The following is a 16,206-nucleotide window of genomic DNA, read 5'->3' on the forward strand; positions in this document are numbered from 1 at the left end:
AAATGGGGATAAAAAGGGATGGATGTGACTCTTAAAATATCGTTTCCAAGTACAGTTTTTAAAATACCCTCGATTGTAGATGTGAAGAAATCCAGAAGAGAAGTCGGATCGTCCTGTCAACATGGAAAAAGTGTGTGCGGCGATAATATTGCTTCTACTTGCTGTTACACATGGTGTTAAGGGTTTCTTTACAACCATTGATGCACACGCAGAAGAATGTTTCTTTGAAAAAGTAAATGCTCACACTAAACTCGGTAAGTGTAGGTGAAGAGTAATGTCAATTTTTCAAGTTGCTTATGTCAAATGATTTGGAAACTAGACCGTAAAATTACCACAGTTATATATACATTCAGCACAAGATGATATTATGTTAGAGGGAAGAAGCTAACTACACAAATCTTAAAAGTACTGAAGAAGAAAAATAGGAAAATCTCTGAATAACAACTGTGTCTGGAAACTTAGAAAGTGAAACAGTTATACTTCAAAATAGTTACGAATTACAGGTATTATTATAATTATTGATTTGTGGATGCTCATCATGTTCACAGTCATTGTCACGATCTGGTGGTGTTTTTCACTTGTATCAAACCTGGCCATGATTTGAACAGTTCTATCAATCCAATTGTCAGCTTGCTTATGCCTTCAATCAGGAAAATTTCTTACATTGGATATGAGATATAAAGGCAAACTGCAATATATATAACGACTTATTATTCACAAAATATAGCAAAAATAACTTATGATACAAGGGGTTTGAATGAGGGCGTGAATGTAGTGTTACAGCACACAACCCACTTTTTCTATGTGGAGCACTTAACTGTCAAGTGCCAGGTAGGCCCCATGGCAGGTGCCATTTCACACATTTTTGTGTGAAGGTTTACAAATTATCATTAGCTGTCTGAATCTTGATTAGGACTAAGTGCGATTTGTGATGGCACAACTTCTATGCCATTGGTGATGTTGCGACCACCTCTTATACTCTTTTCGGTAAAATTTTACTTTCGACCATTGTAGGAATATAGCAGTACAAAATTAAATAGTAATTTTGTAAATTAAAATGTATGAACAAAATAAGCAATTTTGTGTGTGGAAATGAAAATAAAAAAGTTGCTAAAACAGATTTCTTAAGTAACGATGTCGTGTACGACGAATGGTATGCCATGTTTGTTATGGTAGATGCCGACGTCGGAGAAATGAAATGGCGATAAATTTGTCTAAACTAAACTAAAGTAACCTAACCTAACCTGTGTTTAATAAATCATTACCTGCAAATTAGATATCATCCGGCTGGTCGTCGTCGTCGTGAGAGACATTGGCGGGCTTTTCAACCACTCTCTCAGCTTTTGTATGGCTATATTCCTCCAATGGTCGACAGTAAAATTTTACCGGTTAGGATAGGTTAGGTTAGTTTAGTTTAGACAAATTTATCATCATTTAATTTCTCCGACGTCGGCATCTACCATAACAAACATGGCGTACCATTCGTAGTACACGACTTCGTTACTTAAGAAATCTGTTTTAGCAACTTTTTTTATTTTTATTTCCGCACACAAAATTGCATATTACGTTCATACATTTTAATTTACAAAATTACTATTTAATTTTGTATTGCTATATTCCTACAATGGTCGAAAGTAAAAATTTACCCTCTTTTCTATCTTCTTGTACTTCTCCGGAATATTCCGCAGCATTTCATCCAGAAGTCTATAAACAGGTATTTGTATTTTAGTTGACATTGTTTTATGGGTCTGACAATATCTCATTATCCAGCTTAAGATAGCTTAATTTTGATCAAATCCAACATAAATATATCATGGCATTACAAGATATCTAGTAAGGGTAATTACAACATTATATAAGTTGTAGGGATAAATGGACGAGCTCTACCTAACATAACTTATATAAGCTACTGCAACAATTTTAGCATGTTTTACATAACTGACAACATGACATATTTACATGATAAATCCCCTTCCACAGATAGAAATGTTCAAGTCTGTGAATCAGGGCTTGAACATTTTGTATCAGGATGTGACCGTGCATTAGCTACCACATATTTTCTTGGGATGTTTTTAATACTTAAATCGTATCCCAGAGGTGCTAATGCCCATCTAGCTGATCTATCACTTTGTTTTCCCAATTATGATATATTTCAGGGGATTGTGTTGTAGTTGCTACTGTTGGCCCTCACTTATTGATATGGAAACTCATTTTCTTTTTTCTTTTTTTCTTAATTTGTAGGGTTTGGTTCCCTTCATTGATAGGCTTTTTCCTCTCACTTCACTCAATTTTTCTGTCAAGGAAAATTTAATTCTAGAATTTTCTCTATATTTTTTTCTGTTTGGTCAAATTAAGACTACACAATGCACTCTCCAAGGTTTTTCTAAGGAATCCTGTGAGAGCACATATACAAGATCCTATGTGAGGTTTGAAGTAGTGTAGTGATTTCCTTACTCCAATGATCTTTAACTTTATATTTAACCCCTTCAATATGAGCCAAAATCTCGCAGGCAGCATTAGCTGCCAGACGTGCGATGTTGCGTCATAATACTCGCATTATAGAAAATAAAGTTACCGCTGTATTGCTCGTTCTCTTTCACCCGTGAATTTTGATAACCATAGAGAGTATGATGAAGCCAGTTTACAGAGTATGGGAGTCAGGCAGGTACAACTACAATATATATAATCAAGATGCCGACATCGGCATCCTCGCATACCCACTTGCTCCTCATGACGCCTACGTAGGCGTCATTGTATCGAAGGGGTTAAGATCCTTCCCAAAGGGCGTGATCTTGCATTCATGAACCAATTAGAATTTTCTCCTCCACCCTTTCACCAATCAGATTCTTTGTTTCAAGCCTTTATGGCAATACTGTTTACTTATTCTCATGTAGGTTACAAAGGAATGTCATTTCAGCAATATGTAAATATATTAAAGGTCCCATGCCCAGCTATTTTATTATCTACACAAAATGGACTCTGGCAGCTCACTCAGGCTGTTAATTACAAACAACCTACCAATACAATGCAACAACCTGTCTTCTACTCTGTCTACCCTCTTTTCTACCAGCCTCTTACAGTGGTCACTTAATGACTACTTTATTGACATTGTCAGGAAAAAGTTTAAATTTCTTTAAGGCTGATATGAGGGTGTCTCCTTTTCGATGGTGGAATGTTTCCTTTGATATTCTTTCATTACATGAGACATATAAATGAGATGGGCCTCATGGCACCATCCTTTTCCTGAGCAAGCATAGCACCTATCAATACATGAGTGGCATCACAAAAAAGATAAAAGGTCTTGGTATAATCTGGGGCTATCAAGACAGGATTGTCCAAGGGAAGCTGTTCTTTTTCAGGTCTCTTCTGTAGTTATCCTTTTTGAGTTTCATTGCATGTCCTCTTGTTTTTCCTCTGTCCCACTTTAATAAGTCCTCTCTATCAAGGCATTCTTTTCCTTTCATAATTCGGGTAGGTGGTTAGTAGGTCCCCTCGTTCTCTTCTTTGTTCCAGGGTAGGACAGTTTCAGTGCTACAAGCTTGTAGTAATAATAGATGGAAGTGAGTGTAATGATAGGTTTTGAAAAGAAATGGCAGGGAGATGCTTTGACATCCATTTTCCAGGGCCACCTTGTGCATGCATCCATCATTAACCCCTTCCATACGGTGCCGCACACGTAGGCGTCATGGGGAGCGAGTGTATTCACGAGGCTGCCATATCGGCGTCTTGATTATATTTATTATAGTCGCTCCTCCATAATGACATTCTTTCTAATTCTTTTGTAATCACATTTTCTATGGTTATCAAAATTCACGGGTGAAGAGAGAACGATCGATATAAGCGGTGACTATATTTTATGATGCGAGTATTATTACGACACGTCGTACGGCTGGCATTGGTTGCTGCCACCGAGATCTAAGTCCATGACGCCTACGTGTGCGGCACCGTATGGAAGGGGTTAATGTTGGGGCAGGGCTGAGACATCCAAATGCAGTACCATGTCACTGAATCTTAAAAAAACAAACAGGTAAAAGCAGATAAAATGAACGAGACTAATTCCTATCCAAAAATAAACACCCAAGTTGACTGAATGCGTTGTTTATTTCAGGCCTTGCTTTTGAAGTAGCTGAAGGTGGCTTCTTGGACATAGACATTAAGATTGTAGGACCTGATGGAAAAGTGGTGTACCAAGGAGAAAGAGAATCCAATGGCCGCTACACTTTCCCAGCCACCATGGATGGTGTCTACACTTATTGCTTCTCTAATAAAATGTCCACCATGACCCCAAAGATAGTCATGTTCTCAATGGATGTCAGTGATGCTTCTGCACCTAAGGAGGAAGCAGAACAAGCCGAAAGTGAGTGTATTTAGATTTGATGCAAGTTTTACCTATGTTGTAACAGTTAATTCAGATATTGACAGTTCTATGCAAGAGCCATCAGTCCCACATCACACAAGCACAACCAGCAGACTGTTAAAAAAACACACACAGACTACAGCAATGTACTATTCAAACATGCGACAATATACCACCTGAACCTTACAGCACATCCACACAAACACACATTAACTTCCATTTCATATAACAAGCTCTTCAAGAAAGACTACCAAATTCAACACTACCTCCCACCCCACCCCAAAATCAGCCCCACAGACAAATCCCTCCCAAGAGAAGCAAACACCATGAACAAAGAACACAACTATCTTCATGTCACTATCCACCATTAAAACAATACCAACATGGACACATGCTATGAAAAAATATTGTAGAGAAAGATCTATCAATTTATTTATAATCCCAGGGCATTTCCTTCTTATATATATATATATACATACATACATACATACACCAAGGCTTTTTCCCCCTTACAAGGAAGGTGGCCAAAAAGAAAAAGGCATAAAATCATTCCCACCCATTCCATCCCTAAATACACTCCACTCCCCTCCACCCTCCCTCTTATCTTAGCACCTCCTGGATTACGGGTCATCCCTGCACCCTGTCCACTGCCCTGGGTCAGAGGCAGTGTCACAAGGTACAGCACATCCACAGCAAGGCCGCTTCATTAAATCAGTGACCCCCCCTCTCCGTCCCCCCATGCAGAAAAGAAGACGGGGAGAAATCCCTTCGGGCTGCGTCAAATTTTGCTCACACATACTACCTCACCCCCAATCCCTCCACCCATTCCACCTCATGCATCACAACATCATCCATATACAACCATTCTCCATTCACACCAGTCTTCTGTCCTTTCCCATCCTTCCTCAACAGACATTCCCCTCTTTCCCAAGGCCCCCTTCACTCCATCCATCCATCTCATCCTAGGATGTCCCCTCATGTTCACCCCCTCCACATCTGCCTTCCATACCGCTTTTACTAGTCTTTCTTCATTCTTTCCATGTGTCCAAACCATCCTAATACTCTTTCATCAACCCTATCTCCCAACTCCCTTTCCACCCCTGTTCTCCTCCTCACCTCCTCATTTCTCACTCTATCCAGCCTAGTAACCCCTATCATACTTCTCAGACACCTCATCTCAAACACATTCAAACTCCTTCTCTCTTCCTCTCTTCCTCTCTTATGTTCCATGTTTCTGCCCCATACAGTGCTGTTGGCACAATCACTCCTTCATACAGTCTTCTCTTAGCATTCATTCCCAAATGTCTATTCCTCATTACACTTTTCAATCCACCAAGACATTTACCTGCTTCTCTCAATCTACATTCTACCTATATATATATATATCTATATATATATATATATATATATATATATTTACATATATACATATATATATATATATACATATATATATATATACATATATACACACACACACACATATATATATATATACACACACGCACACACATACATACATGTGCCAAAGGCTTTTTCCCACTTACAAGGGAGGTAGCTAAAAAGAAAAAGGCATAAAAACCATTCCCACCCATTCCATCCCTAATACACTCCACTCCCCTCCACCCTCTATCCTCCCTCTTATCTTGGCACCTCCTGGGTGATGGGTCATCCCTGCATCTTGTCCACTGCCCTGGGTCAGAGGGAGTGTTGCAAGACAGCACATCACAGCAAGGCCGCTTCATTAAATCAGTGGACCCCCCTCTTCATCCCCTTATGCAGAAAAGGAGAAAACTGGGAGAAATCCCTTCGGGCTGTGTCAAATTTTGCTCACACATACTACCTCACCCCCCCATCCCACCTCATGCATCACAACATCATCCATATACAACCATTCTCCATTCACCCCTGTCTTCTGTCCTCTCCCATCCTTCCTCAACAGACATTCCCCTCTTCCCCTTTCACCTCATTCATCCATCTCATCCTATGTCACCCCCTCATGTTCACTCCCTCCACATCTGCCTTCATACCTCTTTTACCAGTCTTTCTTCACTCATTCTTCCCATGTGTCCAAACCATCCCAATATTCTTTCATCCACCCCATCTCCCAACTCCCTTCCCACCCCTGTTCTCCTCCTCACCTCCTCATTTCTCACTCTATCCAGCCTAGTAACTCCCATCATACTTCTCAGACACCTCATCTCAAACACATTCAAACTCCTTCTCTCTTCCTCTCTTATGTTCCATGTTTCTGCCCCATACAGTGCTGTTGGCACAATCTCTCCTTCATTCAATCTCCTCTTAGCCTCCATTCCCAAATGTCTATTCCTCATTACACTTATTATTCTAAGGCATTTACTCACTTCTCTCAATCTGCATTCTACCTCCACTCCACACACACACACACACACACTCATATATATATATATATATATATATATATATGTGTGTGTGTGTAGGTGTAGATTTGTAGTACCACTGTTGCCCACCAGAAACATTGGGGTTGTGTTGTTGTCATCCCACTGCTGCCACCAGAAATGTAGGTGTAGATTCATAATCCCACCACAGCCACCAGAAATGTAGGTTGTGTTACTCTACATTTGGAATTTGTGGTGAAGGAAACTTAGGCAAAGTTCTTGGCTTTAATTCTCGTGGACAAGATCTGTTGTCAAAATACCCAGCAAGCCCTCAAGAAAGTTCGAAGGGTTGCCAGAAACATATACATAATATTTACAAAGGTTGTCAATTTATTAAATAATGAGGCTGTTGCCAAATGAGGAATATTTGTAAGTTGGGTCACCTCAGTTGAAGTGTAGGCCAGTCGTACAGGTGTTGACCCGAGGCGTAGCTGCAGCTATTGTTCTTGACCTGAGTGCCAAGAATCTTTTGTTATCAAGAAAGGTCTCTAAACTTGGTCACCAAAACAATGGAAGTTCCTAGGGAGGCACTGGTCTTGTTGAAAGTACCACGCTACACCATATGTGTGCATGCACAGGTGTGATCTAGGTGCTGCATATGCTGAATACAGAGATAGCTAAGATTTTATATATATATATTATATATAAACAACCACAATGCACTTTAATTCTGAGTTGGTAAGTCACTGCGCACTTGTCATGTGATAGCTGAGTTCAAGTCCTCGGCAGTACCACATTTCAATTTCTAGTTATGGCCTCCATTGGGTCTCCCGATGTTGATGGCTTAGAATTAAAGTGCATTGTGGTTGTTAAAATGTATCTCTAATCACTGGGACCCATTCAGTGTTGTTCAAATATATATATGTAAGCGGAGTAGGAAACACAGGAGTCTTAGTCTTGAGTTTATTCCTGACTAGTTTCGCAGGTATGCTTTTTCAAAGGAATGGAAAAAGCATACCTGCGAAACTAGTCAGGAATAAACTCAAGACTAAGACTCCTGTGTTTCCTACTCCGCTTACGTCAACCTGTCAGAATGTCTCAACAAAATATATATATATATATGCACATATATTTGTACTAATGACCCACTTTCGGGGAAGAATAAGCGAAAGTAAAAAGATCCGTATATTTCGATCACTGTGATCCTCTTCAGCAGATGTGATTACAGTGGAGAAAAGCATATATATATATATATATATATATATATATATATATATATATATATATATATATATATATATATATATATATATATATATGAAAGTAGTGAAGTGGACAGGTAGGGACGGGGACTCAGGTCATGTGCCCGGCGCTACGTGGACATTGGTGGATTTTGTCCACTGTTAGTGTAGAACGTAGCAAAATTCTCCAATGTTCACATAGCGCCGGACACATGACCTGAGTCCCCGTCCCTACCTGTCCACCTCACTACTTTCGTATATACAGTATATATATATATATATATATATATATATATATATATATATATATATGCATGCACGCACTTTTCTCCACTTTGTAATCACATCTGAAGAGGATCACAGATAGTGATCGAAATATATGGATCTTTTTACTTTTTGACCTATTGAGCCTGTAAGATTCTCCAACCTGGAAGTTCATCTACTTCCCGAGGAACTAAGTCAACTGCAAACTGCTGTCCATACTTATTTTTACAGAGAACCAGGCCAACTTGTAGCTAGTGGTAGAAGCGATGGCTTTGTGATTTCATGAGCCCGGTTCAAATCCTGGGACGACAGTCAGAATTATTTGATTGACATCACTGTCACTGGTGATTCTATTCAGGTATGACAATGACAATAAGTCCATCGAGGAAACGTACCAGCTGAACCACTAGCTACAGGTTGGCCTGGTTCTCTGTAAAAATAAGTACGGATGGCAGTTTGCAGTCGACTTAGTTCCTCAGGAAGTAGATTAACTTCCAGTTTGGAGAATTTTATAGGCTTGATGGCTCAGTTGGTAGAAACGATGGCTTTGTGATTTCAAGAGCCCAGTTCGAATCCGGGGACGACAGTCAGAATTATTTGATTGCCATCACTGTCACTGGTAATTCTATTTAGGTATGGGAATGACAACAAGTCCATCAAGGAAACGTATCAGCTTAACCACTAGCTACAAGTTGGCCTGGTTCTCTGTAAAAATAAGTACAGACAGCAGTTTGCAGTTGACTTAGTTCTTGGGGAATTAGATTAACTTCCAGGTTGGAAAATTTTATAGGCTTGATAGCTCAGTTAGTAGAAGCAATGGCTTTGTGATTTCATGAGCCCGGTTCGAATCTGGGGATGATAGTTGGAATTATTTGATCGACATCATCACGGGTGATTCTATTCAGGTATGACAACAACGATAAGTCCATCAAGGAAATGTACCAGCTTAACCACTAGCTACAAGTTGGGAGGGAGAGCGACTGGAGGAAGTGGATAGTTTTAGATACTTGGGTGCAAGTGTAGCAGGAAAAGGTGGAGTGAAGGTGGAGGTAGAATGTAGATTGAGAGAAGCGAGTAAATGCCTTGGTGGTTTAAAGAGTGTAATGAGAAATAGACATTTGGGAATGGATGCGAAGAGGAGACTGTATGAAGGAGTGATTGTGCCAACAGCATTGTATGGGGCAGAAACGTGGAACATAAGAGAAGAAGAGAGAAGGAGTTTGAATGTGTTTGAGATGAGGTGTCTGAGAAGTATGGTGGGGGTTACTAGGCTAGATAGAGTGAGAAATGAGGAGGTGAGGAGGAGAACAGGGGTGAAAAAGGATTTGGGAGATAGGGTTGATGAAAGAATATTAGGATGGTTTGGACACATGGAAAGAATGAGTGAAGAAAGACTAGTAAAAGAGGTATGGAAGGCAGATGTGGAGGGAGTGAACATGAGGGGACGTCCTAGGATGAGGTGGATGGATGGGGTGAAGGGGGCTTTGGGGAAGAGGGGAATGTCTGTTGAGGAAGGAAGGGAGAGGACGGAAGACAGAGGTGAGTGGAGAATGGTTGTATATGGATGATGTTGTGACTGCATGAGGAGGAATGGGCGGGGGGGTGGGGTAGTATGTGTGAGTAAATTTTGACGCAGCCCGAAGGGATTTCTCCCCGTCCTCTCCTTATATGCAAAGGGGGACGGAGAGGGGGGGTCGCCGATTAAATGAAGCGGCCTTGCTGTGGATGTACTGTGTCTTGCGACACTGCTTCTGACCCAGGGCGGTGGGCAGGGTGCAGGGATGACCCGTCATCCAGGAGGTGCTCAGATGAGAGGAAGGGTGGGAGGGGTGTGGAGTGTATTTAGGGATGAAATGGGTGGGAGTGTTTTTATGCCTTTCCCTTTTTGGCTACCTCCCTTGGAAGGGGGAAAAAGCCTTGGTATATGTATGTATGTACAAGTTGGCCTGGTTCTCTGTTAAAATAAGTATGGACGGCAGTTTGCAGTCAAATTAGTTCCTCGGGAAGTAGATTAACTTCCAGGTTGGAACATTTTATAGGCTCGATAGCTCAGTTGATAGAAGTGATGGCTTTGTGATTTCATGAGCCCGCTTCAAATCTGAGGACAACAGTCGAAATTATTTTATATATATATATATATATATATATATGTATAAGAAGCTGAGAGAGGAGTGGGAGGGAGTGAAGGATAGAGTAGAACTAGGAGTGGAAGAGGAATGGGGATGGTTCAAGGAGGGAGTCATAAGGTGTGCAAAGATGGTGTGTGGAACAAGGTGGACAGGAGGAAATAGAAGGAAGGGTAGTGAGTGGTGGGATGAGGAAGTGAAGCAGAGTGTAGAAGAGAAGCAGGCTTTCATAGATTGGTTACAAATTAGGATGAGGGAATCATATGAGAGGTACAAAGTAGAGAGAAGTAAAATATAAGATAAAGTAGGCAAAGAGGAGAGCAGATGTGAAATGGGGGTAAGAGTATGACAGAAAATTTTTAAATTAATAAAAAAAAATGTTTTGGAAAGAAATAAAGAGAGGAAGAGGGGGTGAATAAAGTAGAGAAGAAAAGGTAAAAGGTGCAGATGGAGAGATGATAATGGAAGAGAAGGCAGTGAGAGGAAGGTGGGTAGAGTATTTTAAGGAGTTGCTAAATGTGAAGGAGGATAGGGAGGGAAAGGTAGTTGCAGTGGGAAGTGCTAAGAAAATGACTGATGAGTGAGGAAAATGGAGGAGAAATAAAGATGAAGTGAAGGCAGTTGTTAAGATGATGAGAGCGGGTAAGGCACCTGGGTTGGATGGATGCATTGAAGAATGTCTGGAAAAAGGAGGTACAGTGATGGTGGACTGGCTGGTGAGGTTATTTAATTTCTGTGTAAGAGGGAAGAGTGTCAGAGGACTGGAGGAGTGCCTGTATAGTTCCACTTTACAAGGGAAAGTGGGACAAGTGTGAATGTAGTAGTTTCATAGGGATCAGCTTGTTGAGTGTAGTTGGAAAGGCTTATGGGAGGGTCTTGATTGAGTGGATTAGGAGAGGAACAGAGGGAGTAATTGGTGAGAAACAGTGTGAGTTTGGGACAGGTAGGGGTTGTGTTGGTCAGATTTTTGTGGTAAGACAGATATGTGAGAAAGCTATAGGAAATGGTAAGGATGAATATTGAGCTTTAGTGGATCTGGAAAAGTCTTATGACAGGGTAGACAGGAAGGCACTGTGGGAAGTATTGCAGATATATGGGATAGGAGGAAAGCTGTTAAGAGGGCTATAGATAGCTGAAATATAGAAGTCATGCTTTTGTCTAAGTTTCTTTTTATTCTGACTGTGGGTTCTTCAAGATTATATAGCAATGTGTGTGTGTATATATACATACATACATATACCAAGGCTTTTTCCCCCTTTCAAGGGAGGTAGCCAAAAAGGGAAAGGCATAAAAACACTCCCACCCATTTCATCCCTAAATACACTCCACACACCTCCCACCCTCCCTCTCATCTGAGCACCTCCTGGATGACGGGTCATCCCTGCACCTTGCCCACCGCCCTGGGTCAGAAGCAGTGTCGCAAGACACAGCACATCCACAGCAAGGCCGCTTCATTTAATCGGCGACCCCCCCCCTCTCCGTTCCCCCTTGCATATAAGGAGAGGACGGGGAGAAATCCCTTCGGGCTGCGTCAAAATTTACTCACACATACTACCCCCCACCCCCCCGCCCATTCCTCCTCATGCAATCACATCATCCATATACAACCATTCTCCACTCACCTCTGTCTTCCGTCCTCTCCCTTCCTTCCTCAACAGACATTCCCCTCTTCCCCAAAGCCCCCTTCACCCCATCCATCCACCTCATCCTAGGACGTCCCCTCATGTTCACTCCCTCCACATCTGCCTTCCATACCTCTTTTTCTTCACTCATTCTTTCCATGTGTCCAAACCATCCTAATATTCTTTCATCAACCCTATCTCCCAGCACCTATTTCACCCCTGTTCTCCTCCTCACCTCCTCATTCTATCCAGCCTAGTAACCCCCACCATACTTCTCAGACACCTCGTCTCAAACACATTCAAACTCCTTCTCTCTTCTTCTCTTATGTTCCACGTTTCTGCCCCATACAGTGCTGTTGGCACAATCACTCCTTCATACAGTCTCCTCTTCACATCCATTCCTAAATGTCTATTCCTCATTACACTCTTTAATCCACCAAGGCATTTACTCGCTTCTCTCAATCTACATTCTACCTCCACCTTCACTCCACCTTTTCCTGCTACACTTGCACCCAAGTATCTAAAACTATCCACTTCCTCCAGTCGCTCTCCCTTAATGTTCACTTCCAGTCTACTGCCACTTTCACCCGTTGTACATCTCATCACCTTACTTTTACCCACATTTATCTAAATAGCTTTCTTCTATCACATACTCTCCCAAACTCTGCCACCAGCTTCCTCAATCCCTCCTCCGACCCTGCCACCAGCTTCCTCAATCCCTCCTCCGACCCTGCCACAAGAGCAGTGTCGTCCGCAAACAACAGCTGGCTCACCTCCCACTTTTCTCCATTTTCTTTAACCATCTCCAATCCCTGACCCACTACCCTAGCATTCACCTCTCGCACCACCCCATCCATGTATAAGTTGAACAGCCAGGGCGACATAACGCATCCTTGACGAAGTCCCACCTTTACTTCAAACCACTCACTCTCTCCATTTCTAATCCTGACACAAGCTCTACTACTCTCATAAAAACTCTTGACAGCTCCCAAAAGCTTTCCTCCTATCCCATAAATCTGCATAACCTCCCACAGTGCCTTTCTGTCTACCCTATCATAAGCCATTTCCAGATCCATTAAAGCCCAAAAAACATCCTTCCCCTTTCCTATAGCTTTCTCACATATCTGTCTTACCACAAAGATCTGATCTACACAACCTCTACCTGTCCTAAATCCACACTGTTCCTCACCAATTACTCCTTCTGTTCCTCTCCTAATCCTCTCAATCAAGATCCTCCCATAAGCCTTCCCTACTACACTTAACAGGCTAATCCCTCTGAAACTACTACATTCACACTTGTCCCCTTTTCCCTTGTAAAGAGGAACTATACAGGCACTTCTCCAGTCCTCCGGTACTCTACCCTCTCTCCAGCAAACATTGAATAACCTCACCAACCAGTCCACCATCACTGAACCTCCCTTTTTCAGACATTCTGCATGGCATCCATCCAGACCAGGTGCCTTACCCGCTTTCATCATCTTAACAACTGCCTTCACCTCATCCTTCCTTATTTCTCCTCGCTCATCACTCTCATTTTCTTCGCATTTCCCACTGCAGCTATCCTTCCTTCCCTATCCTCCTTCACATTTAGCAACTCCCTAAAATATTCTGCCCACCTTCCCCTTACTGCCTTCTCCTCCATTATCATCTCTCCATCTGCACCTTTTACCTTTTCTTCCCTACTTGATTCGCCTGCTCTTCCTCTCTTAATTTCTTTCCAAAACATCTTTTTATTACTTTCAAAATTTTCTGTCATACTCTTACCCCATTTCACATCTGCTCTCCTCTTTGCCTCCTTTACCTTTTGCTTTACTTCTCTTTTCTTTTCTTTGTACGTCTCATATGACTCCCCCGTCCTCTTTTGTAACCAATCTGTGAATGCTCGCTTCTTCTCTTCTACAACCTTCTTTGTTTCCTCATCCCACCATTCACTACCCTTTCTTCTATTTCCCCCTGTCCTTCTTGTTCCACACACCATCCTTGCACACTTTAAGACTCCCTCCTTGAACCATCCCCATTCCTCCTCCACACCCATCTCTGCTCCATCCTTTACTCCCTCCCACTCCTCCTTCAGCTTCTTTTCGTACTCCTTCTCCTTTTCCTTTTCATTCAAGGAGTTCACTCTAAGAACCTCCCTACCTTTTGTCCCTTTCCTCTTTCTCCATCTATCCTCCACTCTCAGCTTACCTTCCACCAAAAAATGATCTGATGTTCCCCCACCCTCTCCCCTTAGCACATGTACATCCTTAACTCTTCCTATCATAATCCTATTTACCACTACATAATCCATTAGCGCTCTATCTACCACCCTTCCCTCCACCACCCTCTCCCATGTGTACTTATGCTTGACTTTCTTCTGAAACACTGTATTTGCTATCATCAACTCTCTTTCTAGACACATTTCCACCATCAACTCTCCACTACGATTCTTTCCTGGAACTCCACACTTCCCAACCACTCCATCGATTGGACCATTTCCCATCCTAGCATTAAGGTCTCCCAGTACTATTACATTGACATTTCTTCCTAAACCCTCTATGCACTCATTTAAATCTATCCAAAAGGCCTCCCTTTCTTCCACGCTCTTCTCACTGCCAGGCCCATATGCACTTACAAAGACCCACATCTCCTTTCCCAGTTTCACCTTCATCCACATTATCCTTGAGGAAACCTCCTTCCACTCCACTACCTGTTTACCTATCTCCTCACTTACTAGAATAGCCACCCCTTCCCTCCCTCGCCCTCTCTTCACTCCTGATAACCTCCCACTTACACTCCCAAACTTACACTCACCCTTCCCTTTCAACTTAGTTTCACTCAAAGCCAACACATCCATCTTTCTTCTCACAAACATACTACCTATCTCTTCCCTTTTACTCTCATCTGTACCACATCCATGCACATTAAAAGACCCAAACCTTAGGGTGCTGGTCCGAGGCCCTCCAGCACCCCTTATGCCTTCACTTTTGTTTTTAGGATATATGCCCCGTGGGGCTACAGGGAGAAGGATGCCTAGTCCCACTCCCCGTCCCTTTCTTCTCGCCTCTTACGATCCAAGTGGGATACTTGGTGGCAGTATTCTTTTCCCCCACCACAGGGAATTCCCCCATCACAGAAAGAGAATACTCAGAGAAATGGTACAGGACAGCAACAAGGGGTTGGGGGACAGCATAACGGAGGGACAGTCGTAGTATAAAAGTGTCATCATTTCTCTATGAACAGAGTTCTCCTCCTCACCTCCTCATTTCTCACTCTATCTAGCCTAGTAACCCCCACCATACTGTCTCCATAGCTTTTATATATTTTTATTTTATCATTGTTGCTCTTGACAGGACATGATTCTCTAACTATCCTTTAGTAACTATACTTTTTTTTTTTTTTTTTTTTTCCAATCTGCCATGTCATGTAAATGCTTCTCAATTTTCTAATAGTCGCTATTTTTTCTGCATTCTCATACCTTTTTTTGGTGATCTTTTACAGGTGGAGATAACAACAAACTGGAAGGAATGATAAAAGAATTGTCGGCTGCATTGTCTGGTGTGAAGCATGAACAGGATTATATGGAAGTGAGGGAACGTATTCACCGAGCTATCAATGACAACACCAACTCGAGAGTTGTCATGTGGTCATTCTTTGAGGCTCTCGTTCTAGTTGCCATGACAATTGGACAAGTTTATTACCTAAAGCAGTTCTTTGAAGTTAGAAGGGTTGTGTAGTTATTTGAGATCTTTAGTTGTAAGAATTAGATTTTTATGTTTGTACATGTGTGATAATGTCAAGCATCTGAGTTTTGAGTGAATGGCAGAGTTTATGTGTTCAATAGATTTTGTCGAAATGATGTCTTTCGTAAAATATTGTACAGCATTTGCAGTTATAGAAACACCCACAAGTGTTTGTAATATGACATTCAAGATGATCTGAATGGTTTGGCCTTGGTTTGAGTAGTTCTCATTTGGACTGTGAGGATGTAGATATTATTAAATGCTGGTCTTACCTGCCTTTACTGTGAATGGTATTATGTTGCAGTGCTTTAAATTATACCATTAATGTAGGTGTCTACATGGAATAAATATTTGTTATATCAAATGTTCTCACTTTTCTCCTGCACAAAAATAAAAAATAAACATTTTATTATAAAGCACATTTAATTTCTTCCCATATATATAATATATATGTATATATAGGTGTATATATTATATATATATGTATATATATATACAGGGATTTCTCAATTTATGC

At 41.5% G+C, this 16,206-nt stretch overlaps 1 protein-coding gene across 1 annotated transcript; it reads left to right on the plus strand.

The window, feature by feature from the left end:
- Positions 1 to 79: 79 nt before the first annotated feature.
- On the plus strand, positions 80 to 16,105 carry CHOp24 (transmembrane p24 trafficking protein CHOp24). The gene is made up of 3 exons (XM_076180099.1): positions 80 to 254; positions 4,109 to 4,357; positions 15,448 to 16,105. Exons 1-3 carry the CDS (start codon positions 122 to 124, stop codon positions 15,681 to 15,683), a joined length of 618 nt encoding a protein of 205 aa, XP_076036214.1. The 5' UTR covers positions 80 to 121; the 3' UTR covers positions 15,684 to 16,105.
- Positions 16,106 to 16,206: the final 101 nt, after the last annotated feature.

This window comes from Oratosquilla oratoria, chromosome 43 (assembly GCF_046742065.1).
Source record: "Oratosquilla oratoria isolate Oo_2021 chromosome 43, ASM4674206v1, whole genome shotgun sequence".
Taxonomy (NCBI): domain Eukaryota; kingdom Metazoa; phylum Arthropoda; class Malacostraca; order Stomatopoda; family Squillidae; genus Oratosquilla; species Oratosquilla oratoria.

Coding starts and splice junctions, on each gene's coding strand:
- CHOp24 (XM_076180099.1), top strand. CDS start 122: ATGGAAAAAGTGTGTGCGGCGATAATATTGCTTCTACTTGCTGTTACA. Junction 255..4,108: donor AAATGCTCACACTAAACTCG/GTAAGTGTAGGT, acceptor TGTTTATTTCAG/GCCTTGCTTTTGAAGTAGCT. Junction 4,358..15,447: donor GGAAGCAGAACAAGCCGAAA/GTGAGTGTATTT, acceptor GATCTTTTACAG/GTGGAGATAACAACAAACTG.